General features: G+C 51.2%; 1 protein-coding gene across 1 annotated transcript in view; it reads right to left on the reverse strand.

Moving 5' to 3' along the window:
* NRBP1 (nuclear receptor binding protein 1) overlaps positions 1–16,940 on the reverse strand; it is an 86,618-nt gene extending 69,678 nt beyond the window's left edge. The window contains exons 1-2 of the mRNA XM_030554953.1: positions 16,858–16,940; positions 14,527–14,760 (exon numbers count right to left, since the gene is read on the reverse strand). Coding sequence (XP_030410813.1) covers positions 14,527–14,739 — 213 coding nt within the window. The 5' untranslated portion in view covers positions 14,740–14,760; positions 16,858–16,940. The remainder of the gene's footprint in view (positions 1–14,526; positions 14,761–16,857) is intronic.
* Between the last annotated feature and the right edge of the window lie 2,888 nt (positions 16,941–19,828).

Below are 19,828 nucleotides of genomic sequence, written 5' to 3' on the forward strand. Positions count from 1 at the left end.
TCAGTACTGAGAAGATTGCCTTCTCAATCACCTAAGATGACAAAACAGACTTCCTGTCACAGGTTGGGTTCTCCTTGGAGACGTGACCAGACATCACACCCTGCTTAGTTTGTGAAAGTCCCATGACGGCAGACTTTCTCCACTACAAATTTGCTCACTTCTTCAGTTCTCTCCATCCAATGCCAAATCACAGCCTCTCCTAGATGTCTCAGCATCAACTAAAATGTAACACTGCCCAACAGAATGCCTGCTCTTTCCTTCCTATCACTACCGACAGAGGTTACTGACCAGTAGTCAGGGAGCGCTCTGCATATGCACACTTGTGGGATTGGCCCCTCTCGGTGTAACATCTTCTAGACAGCACTGTCCTTTGGGGCCTCTTTTTCCTTCCTTCCCCTACCTTGCAGACGGTTCTGAAGAGATATGGAGCAGTGGCCCCAAACACCTCCCAGCTTCTTCTTTACTTTTGGAATTCTTGACCTGAGACTCTGAAGTGGGGGAAGGTGGGCTGAACCTTGAATGTGCAGAGCGCGCAACACACACACCCCAACCACTGCTGAAATGCTGGGGTCAGGTCTGAAGCCCACAATTCAAGGATAAGGTTGTTAAATTGGAGAGGGTTCAGAGAAGAGCCACAAGAATGATTAAAGGATTAGAAAACCTGTTTTATAGTGACTGAGCTCCTTGAGTCTATTTATATAGCTGAAGAAAGAGAAAGCGGCCTTGATCTCCGTACCTACATGGGGAATATTTGATAATGAGCTCTTTGGCCTAGCAGAGAAAGGTCTAACACAATCTAATGGCTGGAAACTGAAGCTAGACAAACTCAAACTGGAAATAAGGCACACACTTAACAACAAAGGCAATTAACCATTGGAACAATTTACCAAGGGTCACGGTAGATTTTCTATCACTGACAATGTTTAAATCCAGACTGGATTTTTTTTAAAAAACTGCTCTAGAAATTATTTTGGGGAACTTCTCTGGCCTGCGTTATACAGAAGGTCAGACTAGATGATCCCAATGGTCCTTTCTGGAGTCTTGGAATCTGAAGTTACTAGTAAGCAACTTTTTTCTTCTTCCAGTGGCCTCTGCATATTTCCACTTCTGGGAAATTAGCAACCAGTACAATTCCTGCACCAGAAAGGTTGCACCTTATAGACCAGAGGTCTCAAACACGTGGCCCACCAAGTGGCCCGCCCCCACCCCCCCCGGCCTCCCTCCAGGCCAGGGGTGGGCAAACTACAGCCGCAGGATTGGCCCCCCCTCCCCAAGCCCTGAAGCGGCTGGCATCACGTTCCTGCTGTGGGGGAGGAGGTGGCAGGGGGAGGGAAGTAGAGGGCTCTGTCCGTGTGTTGCCCTGGCTTCCAGGCACCACCCCCACCCCAACCTCCTGCCTGCATCTCAATCCCCAGCTGCATCCCACACCCTTTCTGCAACCCAACCCCTTGCCCTGAGCTCCCTGCCTGCACCACAACCCCCTGCCCTGAGCCCCCTACCACATCCCACTCCTCCTGCACCTCCTCAACTCCCTGCCCCAAGCCCCCTGCCTGCACCCCGAGCCCCCTGCCCTGAGCCCCCGCCACACCTCTCATATACCCTCTGGGGGCAGGGAGGGGGTGGAGTTGAGGTGGGGACTTCAGGGAAGGGGTTGGAATGGGGGCAGGAAAGGGGTGGAGTGGGGGCAGAGCAAGCGGCAGTGGAGCGGGGGGGAGGAAATGTGTCAGTGATGCGATCCTTGGGCCAATGAACTAGCCCTCATGTGGCATTCATGGTCATTTGAGTTTGAGACCCCTATTATAGACTAACAGACGTACCGGAGCATAAGCTTTCGTGAGTGAATACCCACTTCATCAGACACATGCGTCTGACGAAGTGGGTATTCACCCACGAAAGCTTATGCTCCGGTACGTCTGTTAGTCTATAAGGTGCCTCAGGACTCTGTCGCTTTTTAAGTGAACAGAAACTACTAAACTGCCAAAATAAGAATCAGCTCTAGATGGCAGGTCAAGAGACTTAGAAGTGAATGTAATTTTGCTCTCCCAGATCATACCTTAGTAACGGACATATTTTTCTTTCAAACGCAAGAATAGCTTCAAATAATAGCTTTGCAAATTCTATGAAAACACAGAATCAAGGCCTGCAGTGGCAGCTGCCTTCTGATTAGCTAAAAGCCTTTTTAGATATCCAGGTGAATTCATACCCACATAGTCACAGCAGGGGTGTAAAAGAGAAACAGGGGAATAATAATAATTTATAATTTTATGGAGATATGCCCTCTCCAAGAACTGGAATGGACCTTGAAAGGTCATCGAGTCCAGCCCCCTGCCTTCACTAGCAGGACCAAGTACTGATTTTTGCCCCAGATCCCTAAGTGGCCCCCTCAAGGACTGAACTCAGAACCCTGGGTTTAGCAGGCCAATGCTCAAACCACTGAGCTATCCCTGTCCAAGACAGAAACAGATGACTTGAGGTTGGAAGTGGGGATGAGGACATGGACCAATCACATTTCCCACATGGACTACAGTTTATAGAGGACTGACCATTATCTCATTAAGTCTATGCACTGTAGCTGTTGACAGATGTCTAGCACAAGTAACATTCTAACAAATAGCAGTCAAAGGTCCCAAGAGCTTTGTGACAGAAGACTACAACCCCAAATCAAGAAAGATACATGTGTAGAAGGGAATATCCCCACCCTTCAGCACAGCTAAATAGATATGCAAAATGACTACCATCTGGTGGGCAACCAAGTGAGTGTACTTGTAAGAAGAAATCTAGTTTTCTTTAGCACCGTCATCAAGGCAAAGAAGTTAACTCAAAACAACCCTAGCAGTGCATGGAGCAGCCCTTCCATTAACTAGGGTATTCTAAGGCGAATGAGGACTATTATCCTCAGTGTCACAATACATGCAGCTTTAAGGAGAATGGCAACCACTCCAGGGACCACACTGCCCTCTCACACAAGGCCTCTCTTCTGAGCAGACTGGGCCCTCTGGATGTCACATCTCTGATGCTTTGGCCCCAGCACACTATTTTATTGAAGTGCCAGGAAGACCATGGACCTTCCTCCTCCACGTAAGTGTTCTCACCTTGTTTTAAATTTACCTGAGGGCTTAACTCATGACAAGGAGCAATGAACAGCACTTCACTTGTCAATGGAGGGTTTTCAACTAAAATTCACCCTGTAAATGGTTGGTGTGTAGGGCTATTTCTCCGTCACAGCACATGACAACTGCTACCTACAGAGTGATATTAGTACTCGATCACATCTCACAGGGCAAATTCCAGCCCTCTGATCAGTCCAACTAGTCCCAAGTATCTGTGGGCTCTTTACATTAAAAAAACAAAACAAAGTTTGCTGCTTAAAGCGAACCCTGATGTCATGCGGCTCAGATATTAGGACAGCATTTCTCAAATGTGGCCACAGGGGCTTTTCATAAGGCCACAGGCTCCTGGGCAGTGATGGGGGGGCAAGGCAGTGTTACCAAACATACAAATATCACTTTTCACAGAAACAGACTTAACAGCTAGCAAGTGTTTTCTTTTGTGTTTTTTAAAGCAACCAAGAAAGCAAAAACAGTAAAAAAGGAGAAGAATGTGCAAAGCACATTATTTGTGTCTATTTTGTTTAGGTCCAGTAAGGAACATAGACAACTAAATATTTTTATTATTCAGGCTGCAATAAAAACAGACAAAAATTACAAATGATTTGGACATGTATATGTGCATATTTATTTGTTTTTTCTTAAAGTTAATTTTAGGAAAAATTGTGAGAGCAGCCACCAGCAAGAGTTGATGGCCGCACTCTGAGGCTACCAAAAACTTTCTTGAGATCCCCTGCATTAGGGCATTCTTGTCAATATTTGGACTTTGGTCCACAAAAAAGGTTCCTTAGAAGCTAAATCAATCTCAGCTGACTGCACATAAATAGAAGTATGCAGAGGCGGTGATCCAACAATCGGCAGGAGATAGTGGAGCAGATCTCAAGAAAGCTCCTTATGGCTAAACATAAGAATGGCCATTCTGGGTCAGACCAATGGTTCACCTGGCCCCTGTAGGAAGACAGAATCATGGGCTAATGCCAGGTGCTTCAGAGGAAGTTAACAGATCAGGGCAATTTATTGAGTGATCCATTCCCCGTCATCCAGTGCCAACTCCTGACAGGCAGAGGTTTAGGGACACCCAGAGCATGGGGTTGCAACCCTTACCATCTCTTAACAGGTCCATCAACGGCTATCCTCCACAATTTCTTTTTTAAGTCCATTTATACTTTTGGCCTTCATAACATCTCCTGGCAAGGAGTTCCACAGGCCCACTGTGTTGTGTGAAGTAGTACTTCAGGAGAAGCTAGTAAACAGGAACAGCAAACAGGAGTTTTGCAAGGGCATTCTCCAGGTGAAGGAGGAGTGACTATGCCACCCTTGGGGTGAGACTGCTATCTGTCTGTTGTTGTGTGCTTGCTTGCCACGTGCCTGCTTGACTGAAGTTTATAATGTTGTCTGTTTCGGGGGTTGTGTGCTGAGCCTAGCAACCTATTAGGCAAGGCTGAGAGCTTCCTAATGAGGGTCTGGCCTGCCATGCTTTGATTCCTAACCCTTAAGATTCCTTGCCAAGGGGGGTGGCATGATTTTGGAGTTTCAAATGCCAGCTCAGAAGAGACTACAGGAGCTAGCAAACAGGAGTTTTGCAAGAGGGCCAGATATACCTAACAAACATTCTCTAAGCTTGAACCAATAACTTCCCCTAACCAAACAAAACCAAACCAGCAAGAGTAAAAACAACAATGCAGGCAGACGTCCAGTAGCCAAGTAGCAGGGGTATCCAGTGTATTGCACTGAATGCAGCATGTACAGCTGGCCTTGGGGGCAAGTGGCATGTGTGCACATTCAGGGGAAACAGCTCACAGCCCTCAGAGACCGTGTATGGTCTCCAGAGACAAGAGTGACTCATCTGGAGGAGCTAAGGGGACAGAGCTGTACATAGACAAGTCTTCCTGGGACTAGGGATATAAAAGTTTAACCGGATAGCCAGTAAACTGTTAACCGAAACTGAGAAGACTGCTTAACGGTTAACAATTAAATTCCGCTGCCCCCGCCCAGAGCCCAGGACTCCGCTGTCAGCCCTGCTCTCAGGGCAGCAGCCGAAGTACCTGGCCACAGGGATAGGCAGCAGAGCCCTGTGTAAAACGTGAGGGGTGCTGCAGCATCCTGGGCACCTCTAGTCCTCCAGTTAAATGTTTAACCATGTAACTGATAAAAAGTAACCATGTAACTGATAACATTTTTTTAAAACCACTATTTACATCCCTACCCAGGACAGTTAATGGTAATTCAGAGGAAAAGTGACAAGAGTTAAATGCCTGCAAGCTGCACGGAAACTTTTTACCACTACCACAAGAGGCTCAAACTATAAGTAAACCCCAAATTAAAACAAAACAAAACAGTAAGAGGACCAAAAACATGCCACTATGGCTAAACAGAGTAAAAAAAGAGACGGTTAGAGACAAAGACATCTAAAAAATGGAAAGTCAGATCCTACTGAGAAAAATAGGAACAAACTCTGGCTAATCAAGCATAATTAGACAGGACAAAAAAAAAAATCTGAAGAGCAACTACCAAAAGACAAAAACTAACAGCAAATATTTTTTCAAGTACATCAGAAGCAGGAAGCATGACAATCAGTAGGGCTACTGGACAAACTGAGTCGCTAAAGGAGCACTCAAGGAAGACAAGGCCCTTGCAGAGAAGCTACATGAATTCTTCACATTGTTCTTCCCCGCAGGGGATGTGAGGGATATTCCTACATCTGAACCACTATTTTTAGGTGACAAATCTGAGGAACTGTCCCAAACTGAGGTGCCAGAGGACATTTTGGAACAAACTGTTTAATTTAACCGGAATAAGTCACCAGGACCTGATGGTATTCACTCAAAAGTTCTGAAGGAACTTAAATATGAAATTTCAGAACTAACAAATGTGGTATGTAACCTATCCCTTAAATCAGTCTCTGCACCAGATGACTGGAAGACAGCTAATGTGACATTTTTTTTAAAAGGATTCCAAAGGTAATTCTGGCAATTACAGGCCAGTAAGCCTAAATTCAGTACCAGGTAAATTGGTTGAAGCAACAGAAAAGAATTATCAAACACATAGATGAACACGATTTGTTGTGGGAAGATTCAACACGGGCTTTGTAAAGGGAAAAATCATGCCTCACCAGTCTATGAGAATTGTCTCAAGAGGTCAACACACATGGACAAGGGTGATCCAGTGGATTTAGTGTTCCTCAAGGTCCCTCACCAAAGATTCTTAAGCAAAGTAAGGAGTTATAGGATAATAGGGAAGGTCCTCATGAATAAGTAGCTGCTTAAAAGACAGGAAAGAGAGTAACTGGTCAGTTTTCTGAACGGAGAGAGATAAATAGTGTCGCCCTGCCCACAAGGATCTGCACTGGGACCAGTGCTGCTCAACATATTCATAAATTAGCTGGAAAAAGGGGTGAACAGTGAAGTGACAAAGTTTGCAGATGATACTAAATTACTCCAGATAGTTAAATCCAAAGCAGACAAAGGGATCTCACACAGAACTGGGTGACTGGACAATAAAATAGCATATGAATGTTATGTTCTTATGAAATTCAAAGCTGATAAATGCAAAACAATGCACACTGGAAAACAATCGCAACTCTACACACAGAATGATGGGGTCTAAATTAGCTGTTACCCCTCAAGAAAGATCTTGGAGTCATTGTGGAGAGTTATCTAAAAATGCGCTCTATGTTAAAAAACATTAGGAAAGGAATAGAAAATATGACCAAATATCAAAGCTGCTATAGAAATTCATGGCACACCCATACTATGAATACTGTATGCTCTTCTAGTCACCCCATCTCAAAAAAAGATATTAGAATTGGAAAAAGTACAGAGGGGGAAACAAAAAAGTGATTGGGGGGCAGGAATCAGCTTCCATATGAGGAGAGATTTAAAAGACTAGGACTGTTCAGTTTCGAAAAAGAGTGCTATGGGGGACAATGATGGAGGTCTATAAAATCATGAAAGGTGTGGAAAAAGTGAACAGGCAAGTGTTATTTATCCCTTCAGATAACACAATGGCAGGGATCACCCAATTAAATTAATAGACAGCAGGTTTAAAACAAACATAAGGAAGTACTTCACACAACAGTCAACCTGTGAAACTCATTGGCAAAGGATGTTATGAAGGCCAAAAGCATAACTGGGTTCAAAAAAGAATTAAACAAGTTCTAGGAGAATCAGTAAATCAAAGACTATTAGCCAAGATGATCAGGGACACAACCCCATGCTCATGGTGTCCCTAAACCTCTGCCTGCCAGACGCTGAGACTGGACAAGACAGGATGGATCACTTGAAAATTCGCCTGTTCCGTTTATTCCCTCGGAAGCATCCGGCACCAGCCACAGTCAGAAGATAGGACATTGGGCTAGACAGACCACAGGTCTGGCCCAGTATAGCCATTCTTAAGTCCCCTTAATACAGAGAAGTTAACACCAAGTGACTCCACAGTAGACGACTGCCGTAGGGGGTACCTCCAAGGACGCCTTTCAGCCTGCCACTCACACAGCATATCAGCATCTGGCCAAGCCTGTGATCACAGCATCAACTGCCCACAAGGGTGGTTGCAGGAAGGCTCAGGATTTCCCCACAAACACACCCAAACCCTGAGTGAGCTCAGCACTGCTGCTGGCTCTGATCAGAGGCTGATACTCCTTTCCTCACCACTACCTAGTTTCCACTGCAGCACAACAACAGGGTTTTTCCCCTGGCAGAGAAAGAAGCATCTCTGGGCAAAGGAAATTAAGCAGGTTTAGCGTCTTAAAATGACATCAGTGGAGCTCATCACTCGCAGAGGCTACAAGGAGAAAGTCCAGCCCCAATATGCACTGGATGATGAGCAGTCTGTGCAATCACCTATCCCACTCTCACATTGCAGGCCATGAGCTCTGCACAGCAGGCATTTGGAAGGAACCAGCCTGCACTATTACACTGCAACAGCCTGCTGCAGCCACAAGTCATTATAGGATTAAAGCCAAAATTTCTTCTACACCCTCCTCTTCATCCCCGTTTCTCCATTTTATCAACTCCTTGTCTTCTTCTGTGCATCATATAGCACCAGGGCGCTCAAGTGATCTCAAGCCAGCACCACCACAACCATTTCAATTTCTCCATCATGATGAAGCAGTTACCAAACTAATGCTTTCAAGTCTACTGACAACTGACCATTAATCTTAACCTTAGGGGCCACCACAGACTAGCTGCTTTCTGGCTGCATCATGAGCTTCGATACTATTACAGCCGTCAATAAAAATTTAAATGCCCTTTCAAGGTGGTTGAAAAAACATCAGGCATTTGTGTGTAATTGGATATAATCAGTGTCCTCCCATCTGGAGCAAGCTGAGAAAACAACTTGGTTACTAGAGAAAAAGGAACATACTGGCCCAGTACCATTTTCTTCCACTAAGTATGTCAGCTGTGCACAGGTGCATCTGATTCAAGTGCCAGTCACACAGGGTCTGCAGACCCCAATGTGACACCACAGGGCTGGAAAGTTCCAACAACAAATGAAAACAAATTCTGTTCTACGTCTACACCAGAGTTTTTACCTCATGTTGGTTGTCTGTCAATTAACATGTTTGTAAAGGCTAGTCTGGACACTAACAAAATGCTTGTTCAAGGTTATAACTGTTTGCATTTTACCTTTGGGAACAGCAATCTAACTCAGGATAAGTCTTGTCTACATTAGATTGTTTAAACACATGTGAAACCATGTTAGCCATGTTTTAGCTAGGCGAGCCAAGGCTAAAAAAGCAAGCTAATCTAATTTCAAACTTTCTTGGCTGTATTGCAACAGGGCTTTTCAATCCTGATGAGATAACTTGACTGAGCTAACACTGAACACATCCTTTTTGTAAAGATAGGGCTTTAATGGACAAAGATGAATTTGTTCTGGCCCAGGGATGCATATAAGACCCAATATACCATCTAGACAGTGCACTAGGATGGCTGAAAATCAGCTAAAACTGCCAAAGAAACATTGTGAGGTTCTTGGTCATTCTTCTGCTTTCATTGCTTAGTGAAATGTCCAGTGAGCACCATGGGAAGGGAAAGGTAGTTTTTTAGTAACTGCCGTAAATAGCATGAGAGGTAAACAGCAGGGTCTGCCACAGATCTGAACTAGGAACTAGGCTATTCAACATATTCATAATAAATCTGGAAAAGGGGGTAAACAGTGAGGTAGCCAAGTTTCCAGATGATACAAAATTACTCGATTATATAAAATTCCAAAGCTGACTGCAAAGAGTTACAAGGAGATCTCCCTAAACTGGTGACTTTTTGTCCTAAGACTACAGGAGTATTAACAGGCCTTTTCAAATGGTCCCTTAGAAAGTTTAGCATAAGTAGTTTAGTTCACAAACTGTTTAACCGTGTATTTAGGTGTGACACTGAGTACATTTCCCAGACCTGAGGAAGAGTGCTGCCATATACACAAAATGATGCGTCTAAATTAGCTGTTACCACTCAAGATAAATCTTGGAGATGTTTAAGTGTATTGCTGACACAGCTATCCACAGCTGGGACCCCACAACTCTAGCCCCAAATCAACCACAAGGAGCACACAAACCCTGTGGTGAGAATCTGAGGCAATTTTCAAAGGGGCAATTCTGATGACAAGATGCTAGGTAACCATATTATGCACTTTAGATCACAGAGCAGCCCATGACAGTGTGCGCTAACAATTCTTGTATTCCAAGGCCCAGAAGGGACCATTGTGATCATCAAGTCTGACCTCCTGTATAACTATCCTAGAGAACTCCTCCAAAATAATTCCTAGAGCAGATCTTTTAGAAAAACATCCAGTCATGATTTAAGAATTGTCACTGATGGAGAATTAACCATGACCCTTGCTAAATTGTTCCCATGGTTAATGACTCATTTAAAACTGTAGGCATTATTTCCAGTCTGAATTTATCTTGCTTCAGCTTCCAGCCATTGGATCATAGATTCATAGATTCTAGGACTGGAAGGGACCTCGAGAGGTCATCAAGTCCAGTCCCCTGCCCTCATGGCAGGACCAAATACTGTCTAGACCATCCCCGATAGACATTTATCTAACCTACTCTTAAATATCTCCAGAGATGGAGAATCCACAACCTCCCTAGGCAATTTATTCCAGTGTTTAACCACCCTGACAGTTAGGAACTTTTTCCTAATGTCCAACTTAAACCTCCCTTTTGGCCACAGCATCACACTGGGAGATCATCTTCAACTGATTATCCACCACAACCCCATGTCTTTTTCAGAGTCACTGCTTCCCAGGATAGAATCTCTCCAGTCAGGTGAGTATGGCTTCCATTCTTTGTCCTAGATGTACACACTTACCCATATTAAAACTTGTAATGTTTCTATCCTGCATTTCACTGATTCAAAGTGTTGTCATTTAATAACCTGCATAAAGAACTAAGTTCTTAGAAAGAATTTGAGTTGGTCTCTGGCATATAGAATTTTCCCAGCTCTCTAGCTATCAATGTGGGATGTCACTATAAAAAACTTGTTTCCATTCACTCACCGCTTTCTGAAAAAAAATCTTCCTTGGGCCCAGTCAAGGGATATATATTTATGGGGAAGAATGGCTGAGAAACAAGGAAGTGGGAGGAAAACTCCTGGAGAAGACAGACAGCTGTGCAGCATTTTAAGACTTTTGTCCTCTCTCATGACTCAACCTATTTACTTTGCACCTACAAAGCCCTTGTAGGGGGTTGTCCTGTTGCAAGACTGGTGGGAGAGTGGAGTAGAAAAAAAACGAAAAAAACCACCATTTCTGAACATGTTCCCTTGGTACCCAATAAAGTGTACAGTAAAAAAGTTAAGCACTTAATAGCTATTGTCATTCTATTAGCAAACCTTAGTGAAAACCCGCCCTCCTCTTGGTGACTTGCCAGGCCCCCAATGTTCTCCAGCTGCTACATATTGTCTCACTAGATTACAATTATACAGAATTTGGCAGCAGATTTTAAAGAAACCGAGGCTATTACATACACCAATCTACACTAAAAGAATGTTATTTAGGTCGCAAAGTCAATGATTCAAAAGAGAGGAAGTGCCAAAATGAAGGTTGCCTGTGCAACTTTAATTTTGTTCCTCTATGCATATACATCATGATGTAGTACAATGATCACACTCTATTTTGTTTCACAGGCATCTGCCTCTAAGTGCACAGGATGGAGGATACTCAGGGAATGAATCAGCTGTGTAATGACTAGAGTGTTTTCAACAGGATCACTACATCACTAATGCCAAAATTAGGCCACGGTGTAGTGAAAAGAGTTCGTCTACACAGAGAAATTAGCTGAAAAGTTGTTCCACAATAGCTCCTTCTGTGAACACTATCGGAATCAAAGTCACTAATTCCAGAATAATACATACACTTCCATAGCAATTTTTCTGGAATAAAATGACTTATTCCAGAACAGCATCCACACAAGGAGCTATTTGTGAACAGTTTACTCTGCTACAGCTAGTCCAGTCAATTTTCCCATATAGGCAAGCCTTAAGGAAGGCTTTTCTGCAGAAAGAGAAAGGCTGACCACATGGTATGGGACCTCAAGAGGTCACCTAGTCCAACCCCCTGCTCAAAGCAGGACCAATTCTCAACTAAATCATCCCAGCCAGGGCTTTGTCAAGCCTGACCTTAAAAACCTCTAAGGAAGGAGATTCCACCACCTCCCTAGGTAACCCATTCCAGTGCTTCACCACCCTCCTAGTGAAAACATTTTTCCTAATATCCAACTTGAGACCATTACTCCTTGTTCTGTCATCTGCTACCACTGAGAACAGTCTAGATCCATCCTCTTTGGAACTCCCTTTCAGGTAGTTGAAAGCAGCTATCAAATCCCCCCTCATTCTTCTCTTCTGCAGACTAAACAATCCCAGTTCCCTCAGCCTTTCCTCATAAGTCATGTGCTCCAGCTCCCTAATCATTTTTGTTGCCCTCCACTGGACTCTCTCCAATTCTTCCACATCCTTCTTGTAGTGTGGGGCCCAAAACTGGACACAGTACTCCAGATGAGGCCTCTCCAATGTCGAATAGAGGGGAATGATCACGTCCCTCGATCTGCTTGCAATGCCCCTATTAATACAGCCCAAAATGCTGTTAGCCTTCTTGGCAACAAGGGCACACTTTTGACTCATATCCAGCTTCTCATCCACTGTAAGCCCTAGGTCCTTCTCTGCAGAACTGCTTCCTAGTCATTCGGTCCCTAGTCTGTAGCAGTGCATGGGATTCTTCCGTCCTAAGTGCAGGACTCTGCACTTGTCCTTGTTGAACCTCATCAGGTTTCTTTTGGCCCAATCCTCTAATTTGTCTAGGTCCCTCTGTATCCTATCCCTATCCTCCAGCATATTTACCACTCCTCCCAGTTTAGTGCCATCTGCAAACTTGCTGAGAGTGCAGTCCATGCCATCAAACCCACACACTTCCTATGTGACCACTGGGCAAGCCCAGCCAAAATTTGCATAGATAGCCACTAGCTATGTGTTCCTTATTTTCTGGGTGCCTCACTTGAGACACATGGAGCATGACTTTCAGAAGTGCTAAGCACTCATAACTTCAGTTGAAATCAAAGGGAACTGCAGATGCTCAGCATCTCTAGCAGGAAGGCAGTTTGATCTGGAGGAACGAGGAGTCCGGGGGCCATGAGTTCTAATCCTGGCTCAGCCACTCTGCATGTATTAGCAGGTCAATATAAAGACTATGAGCAAGCCTTGGGTTCACCTTGAACTTCTAACTGTCTTGTCTTCCCTAAGAAGTTACCTGATAATACCTGATATGAAGTGTGCACTTTTTTTCCCCTAGTAAAGCCAAGCTCTGAAAGGGGAGGATGGGGTGTGTCTTGCATGATACTCAAGATAATATTTATTTTAGCAGACCACATCAGGGAGCAAATCCCAGACCCAAAGACTCCTCACAGACAAGTCCTGTCACCTACCTGGAAGTCAGCTCTGATAACAGACAACTAGGACTGCGTGAAATACATGGGCCACAATGGAGAATGGAAGGAAGCTGGAGTCTGTGACAGCCCACTGGGGCATTTATAAATGGCAAACAAAACCTTGCTATGCACCAGGAGCTTTGTGCAGAGCAAGCAGCATGAGAGTCAAGTTCACATGGCATACCCCTACTTAAAAGGCAGTATTTTGCACTGGCTGAAGTTCCAAGTCAAGCCCAAAGCACAGCCACAAGAGTCCAGCCAGCAGCTGATGGAGGGATGGGTGATTGTGGTAACCTCCACATCAGAGAACATCTTAAATCACCAGACAAAGACAGCAAAACACAAATTGGCCAACGCTCTCTAGATATCCAACAACAAAAGGCTTGATGAGACGTATGCACTGATGCCACAAATACCATCCTTCACTTCTCTGTTGCCCATTTTCTGTGCAGAAATAAACTGCACCAGCTCTAACCCAACATGGATAAAAAGAGAAATAACCCCTAACACACAGGTCACAGGTAGGCCCCTGGACTCGACATTCAAGAGACTGAAGAAAATCATTTTCAAATGGGGCCTGTGAATTCTCTCTTTTGCCACTGTCCAAAGGGGATTCGGTAGGAGAAAACTCCACCACCATGTGGAGTTCTATTCAGTAGCACTCAGGTACATTCAATGTGTTGTCTCACTCTCTTACACAAACAGGGGTAAAACAAACTACTATCTGGAAATGACGACAGGGTGAGAGACAGAAGGATGCAAAGGAACCAACGGGAGAAAGCTACTTTGAGAGAGGTCGGGTACAATTCAGCTCAGGAAGAGAACCAGGTTCTATGACTGGACCACTCACTAATAAAAAGAACTGATGGCACCAATCTGTCCTGCTCACTTTGACGTAGTCAAATGACAATCACAGGACAAGATGCCCTGGGCTACTCAGATTAGTTCACAGCTATCCAGATCACAGAACAGTTCTTCATACCGAGGTTGAGCTTCCTCATACCATCATTCTTCTTCCTGGGGAATTGTAACTCTCCACCAGCCCCAAACACTGGCTATACTCAAAAGAAAGTACAGAGTTTCACCAGTTCATATAGGCCCCCCCTCTCCGACCCTCATCACATCCCCTATTTTCTGTGTCCTGTGTCTCCCCACACACACACACCCAATAAAGGCCACTAGAACATACCATAAGAATGGCCATACCGGGTCAGACCAAAGGCCACTCTAGCCCAGTATCCTGTCTTTCAAGAGTCGTCAACGACAGGTGCCCCAGAGGGAACAAACATGGCAGGTAATCATCAAGTGATCCATCCCATCACCCTCTCCCAGCTTCTGGCAAACAGAGGCTAGGGACACCATCCCTGCCCATCCTGGCTAATAGCCACTGATGGATCTATCTCCCCTTAACTTATTTAGTTCTTTTTTGAACCCTGTTACAGTCTTGGCCTTCACAACATTACAAGTTCCCTGCCCTTTGCTTATTTGTTGGGCACTGACCTCTTCACGTCTCTTTTGCCACCGTCCACAAGGAGATTCTTCAAGGATTTCAGACTCATCTTCACTCTCCTCCTCTTCCTCCTCCTGGGGTGCTGCCTGAGCTGCAGAAGTCACTGGTGGAGACACGGAGGTCATTCCTGGCCCAGAAGATGTGGATTCTGGCTTTGTGTCTGAACCACTGCTGGGAACCTGCTTGGCTTCTCCTTCGGACATGATGGGATGCAATTCTAGTACCTGGAAACCATGACAAAGCTCACATACCATCTCTAGTCAAGCACCCCACCCAGTACGAGGGAAAGTGGAGCGAATCTTCCTCAAGGACAGCCACTCTCCAGCTCAGGGCAGCTCACTCAGGAAGAAGAGTCTCACTTGATTCTTCTAAGACTTAGCAAAACAGCACTTAGTATCTGACCACTGCTGATGTGCTTTGGGCCCAACCAGTGAGCTCACCCCCCATGTTCCTAAGGTACTGCAGCCACCCTAGTTGTTTGGGGAGAACATTCTTTCTGTGAGATCTGATCCACTGGAAGGCAAAGCATTGTGTTTGTTTCCTAGTTCCCTACAGATAAACCTGAGTCAATCACTGTGGGGGACCTTCTGTCTCTCTCACTTATTTGGAAGGCCTTGCTTTCTGGGAAGGCTAAAAAACTAGTGCTTGGTTAAGGGGGAGAAATCTTGCTGCTCAGGTAGGCAGAGATGCATTTTTCTGAGCATTACCAGATGTACAAAGTGTGAGCACTGCACATTGGCACAAGTTGGCCAACAACAACATGGGCCACTCTCTGAGATTTTACAGAATCATTTCAATCCAGCAGATCCCTAGACCAGGAGGTCTGAGGGAAGAGACAGATTTTGGGCCAGGTCTGCTATGGGGAAATGTAGCTAGTTCATACAAGCACCGGCAAGGCGGTGAGCACCAGACAGGGTCTACTCAACAAGTGCCCAAGCTCGGTCTTAGCTAACAGGGGCAGACCCCACTCACCAGTCTCCCCCGCCTCCTACTCATTTAAGCATCAGTTCCAAGTAATGTGACATCTCTGTCCCACCAGGCAAAGTGGAAAAACAGATGAAGACTGAGAACAGAGAAGACTGAGAGGGGACCTGATAGCAGTTTTCAGGTATCTAAAAGGGTGTCATCAGGAGGAGGGAGAAAACTTGTTCACCTTAGCCTCCAATGACAGAACAAGAAGCACTGGGCTTAAACTGCAGCCCTGAGCTCTCAAACAGGGGTCCTAGCCCAGGACACCCCCCAAGGTCTCAGGCCACCCACTGAGGCCTCGGGCCCTCACCACTTGGCTTCCTTAGGCCCTCATTAGCCCCTCCAGGCACTCCCCCCACCGCCCACCCGCCAACCCTCACAGGGCCCAGCCCCGTGCACCCCTCACACCCACACTCATACTCTCACCATCCCCCACAGGCCCAGGCCCGTCCAGCCCCCCACCCCCTCCAGACTCTCACCGCCCCCCCCAGGGCCCGGGCCCGCCCACCCCCTCCAGACTCTCACCGCCCCCCCCAGGGCCAGGGCCCGCCCAGCCCCCCCGGACTATCACCGCCCCCCCCAGGGCTCGGGCCCGTCCAGCCCCCCCGGACTCTCACCGCCCCCCCAGAGCCCGGGCCCGCCCAGCCCCCCCGGACTCTCACCGCCCCCCACAGGGCCCGGGCCCAGCCAGCCCCCCCGGACTCTCACCGCCCCCCCCAGGGCTCGGGCCCGCCCAGCCCCCACCCGACTCTCACCGCCCCCCCCAGGGCCCGGGCCCGCCCAGCCCCCCCGGACTCTCACCGCCCCCCCCAGGGCCCGGGCCCGCCCAGCCCCTCCGGACTCTCACCGCCTCTCACAGGGCCCGGGCCTGTCCAGCCCCCCCGGACTCTCACCGCCCCCCCAGAGCCCGGGCCCGTCCAGCCCCCCCGGACTCTCACCGCCCCCCCCAGGGCCCGGGCCCGTCCAGCCCCCCCGGACTCTCACCGCCCCCCCCAGGGCCCGGGCCCCCCCCGGACTCTCACCGCCCCCCCCAGGGCCCGGGCCCGCCCAGCCCCCCGGATTCTCACCGCCCCCCCGGACTGGGGCCCGGGCCCGTCCAGCCCCCCCGGACTCTCACCGCCCCCCCCCAGGGCCCGGGCCCGCCCAGCCCCCCCGGACTCTCACCGCCCCCCCCCAGGGCCCGGGCCCGCCCAGCCCCCCCGGACTCTCACCGCCCCCCCAGGGCCCGGGCCCGTCCAGCCCCCCGGATTCTCACCGCCCCCCCCCAGGGCCCGCCCGCGGGAGGGAGGGAGCGAGATGCGCTCGGCTCGGCGCGGCCCCAGCCCCGGGCAGGCCCCGCGCGCCGCACTCACCGGGCTGGGCCCGGCGCCTCGCGCTCTCGCCGCCGCTCGGGGCTGCTCCCTACGTCGCCGACAGCCACGGCACTAACCGCAGCGCGGCGCAACGCACCCTGCTGGCGGCCGGGAGGCCGGGCCAATGACACGCGCCCGGCCCGCCGCCGCCGCCTCCCGATTGGAGGGCACCCGGGTAGAGCCCGCCCCTGCAGCCGGGCAGGTACAGCGCGGGGCGGGGCCTCTGGAACGCTCCAACCTGCGGCCCTGGCTGGGGCGGGGCGGGGCGGGGCAGCCCAGGGCCACGGGGATGGGCGCAGCCCGCCCTGCCGCCCAGCTGAGCGAGGCCCGTCCATCCAGGCTCCAGGCCCGAGGCCACGGGGATGGGCGCAGCCCGCCCTGCCGCCCAGCTGAGCGAGGCCCGTCCATCCAGGCTCCAGGCCCGAGGCCACGGGGATGGGCGCAGCCCGCCCTGCCGCCCAGCTGAGCGAGGCCCGTCCATCCAGGCTCCAGCCCGAGGCCACGGGGATGGGCACAGCCCACCCTTCCACCCTGCTGAGCGAGGCCCGTCCATCCAGGCTCCAGCCCGAGGCCACGGGGATGGGCACAGCCCACCCTTCCACCCTGCTGAGCGAGGCCCGTCCATCCAGGCTCCAGGCCCGAGGCCACGGGGATGGGCACAGCCCACCCTTCCACCCTGCTGAGCGAGGCCCGTCCATCCAGGCTCCAGGCCTGAGGCCACGGGGATGGGCGCAGCCCGCCCTGCCGCCCAGCTGAGCGAGGCCCGTCCATCCAGGCTCCAGGCCCGAGGCCACGGGGATGGGCACAGCCCACCCTTCCACCCTGCTGAGCGAGGCCCGTCCATCCAGGCTCCAGGTGTGTGGGCCAGGGTTCTGGGCGCAGCCCGCCCTTCCGCCCCACTGAACAAGGCCCGTCCATCCAGGCTCCAGGCGGGTAGCCAGGGGCCACGGGGATGGGTGCAGCCCACCCTCCCAAACGAGCCTGGCCATCCGAGTCCAGGCTCAAGGCCACGGGGATGGGTGCAGCCCACCCTGCCACCCAGCTGAATGACGCCTGTCCATCCAGGCTCCAGGTGTGCAGGCCAGGGGCCAGAGGGATGGGCGCAGCCCGCCCTTCCGCCCCACGGAATGATGCCCATCCATCCAGGCACCAGGCATGCAGCCAGGGGGATGGGCGCAGCCTGCCCTTCCGCCCCACTGAACGAGGCCCGTCCATCCAGGCACCAGGCCTGGGGTCAGGGGGATGGGGGCAGCCCGCCCTTCCGCCCCACTGAACGAGGCCCATCCATCCAGGCACCAGGCCTGGGGTCAGGGGGATGGGGGCAGCCCGCCCTTCCGCCCCACTGAACGAGGCCCGTCCATCCAGGCTCCAGGCGGGTAGCCTGGGGCCACGGGGATGGGTGCAGCCCACCCTCCCAAACGAGCCTGGCCATCCGAGTCCAGGCTCAAGGCCACGGGGATGGGTGCAGCCCACCCTGCCACCAGCTGAATGACGCCTGTCCATCCAGGCTCCAGGTGTGCAGGCCAGGGGCCAGAGGGATGGGCGCAGCCCGCCCTTCCGCCCCACGGAATGATGCCCATCCATCCAGGCACCAGGCATGCAGCCAGGGGGATGGGCGCAGCCCGCCCTTCCGCCCCACTGAACGAGGCCCGTCCATCCAGGCACCAGGCCTGGGGTCAGGGAGATGGGGGCAGCCCGCCCTTCCGCCCCACTGAACGAGGCCCATCCATCCAGGCACCAGGCCTGGGGTCAGGGGGATGGGGGCAGCCCGCCCTTCCGCCCCACTGAACGAGGCCCGTCCATCCAGGCTCCAGGCGTGCGGGCTGGGGGCCAGGGGGATGGGCGCAGCCCGCCCTTCCACCCCACTGACCGACGCCCGTCCATCCAGGCACCAGGCCTGGGGTCAGGGGGATGGGGGCAGCCCGCCCTTCCGCCCCACTGAACGAGGTCCGTCCATCCAGGCTCCAGGCGTGCGGGCTGGGGGCCAGGGGGATGGGCGCAGCCCACCCTTCCGCCCCACTGAACGAGGCCCATCCATCCAGGCACCAGGCCTGGGGTCAGGGGGATGGGGGCAGCCCGCCCTTCCACCCCACTGAACGAGGCCCATCCATCCAGGCACCAGGCCTGGGGTCAGGGGGATGGGGGCAGCCCGCCCTTCCGCCCCACTGAACGAGACCCATCCATCCAGGCACCAGGCCTGGGGTCAGGGGGATGGGGGCAGCCCGCCCTTCCGCCCCACTGAACGAGGCCCATCCATCCAGGCTCCAGGCGTGCGGGCCGGGGGCCAGGGGGATGGGCGCAGCCCGCCCTTCCACCCCACTGACCGACGCCCGTCCATCCAGGCACCAGGCCTGGGGTCAGGGGGATGGGGGCAGCCCGCCCTTCCGCCCCACTGACCGACGCCCGTCCATCCAGGCACCAGGCCTGGGGTCAGGGGGATGGGAGCAGCCCGCCCTTCCCCCCCACTGAACGAGGCCCATCCATCCAGGCACCAGGCCTGGGGTCAGGGGGATGGGGGCAGCCCGCCCTTCCGCCCCACTGAACGAGGCCCATCCATCCAGGCTCCAGGCGTGCGGGCTGGGGGTCAGGGGGATGGGCACAGCCTGCCCTTCCGCCCCACTGAACGAGGCCCATCCATCCAGGCTCCAGGCGTGTGGGCTGGGGGCCAGAGGGATGGGCGCAGCCCGCCCTTCTGCCCCACTGAACGAGGCCCATCCATCCAGGTACCAGGCCAGGGGGATGGGCACAGCCCGCCCTTCCGCCCCACTGAACGAGGCCCATCCATCAAGGCTCCAGGCCTGGGGTCAGGGGGATGGGGGCAGCCCGCCCTTCCGCCCCACTGAACGAGGCCCGTCCATCCAGGCTCCAGGCGTGCGGGCTGGGGGCCAGGGGGATGGGCGCAGCCCGCCCTTCCGCCCCACTGAACGAGGCCCGTCCATCCAGGCTCCAGGCGTGCGGGCCAGGGGCCAGA

This window comes from Gopherus evgoodei, chromosome 3, assembly GCF_007399415.2.
Source record: "Gopherus evgoodei ecotype Sinaloan lineage chromosome 3, rGopEvg1_v1.p, whole genome shotgun sequence".
NCBI lineage: Eukaryota > Metazoa > Chordata > Testudines > Testudinidae > Gopherus > Gopherus evgoodei.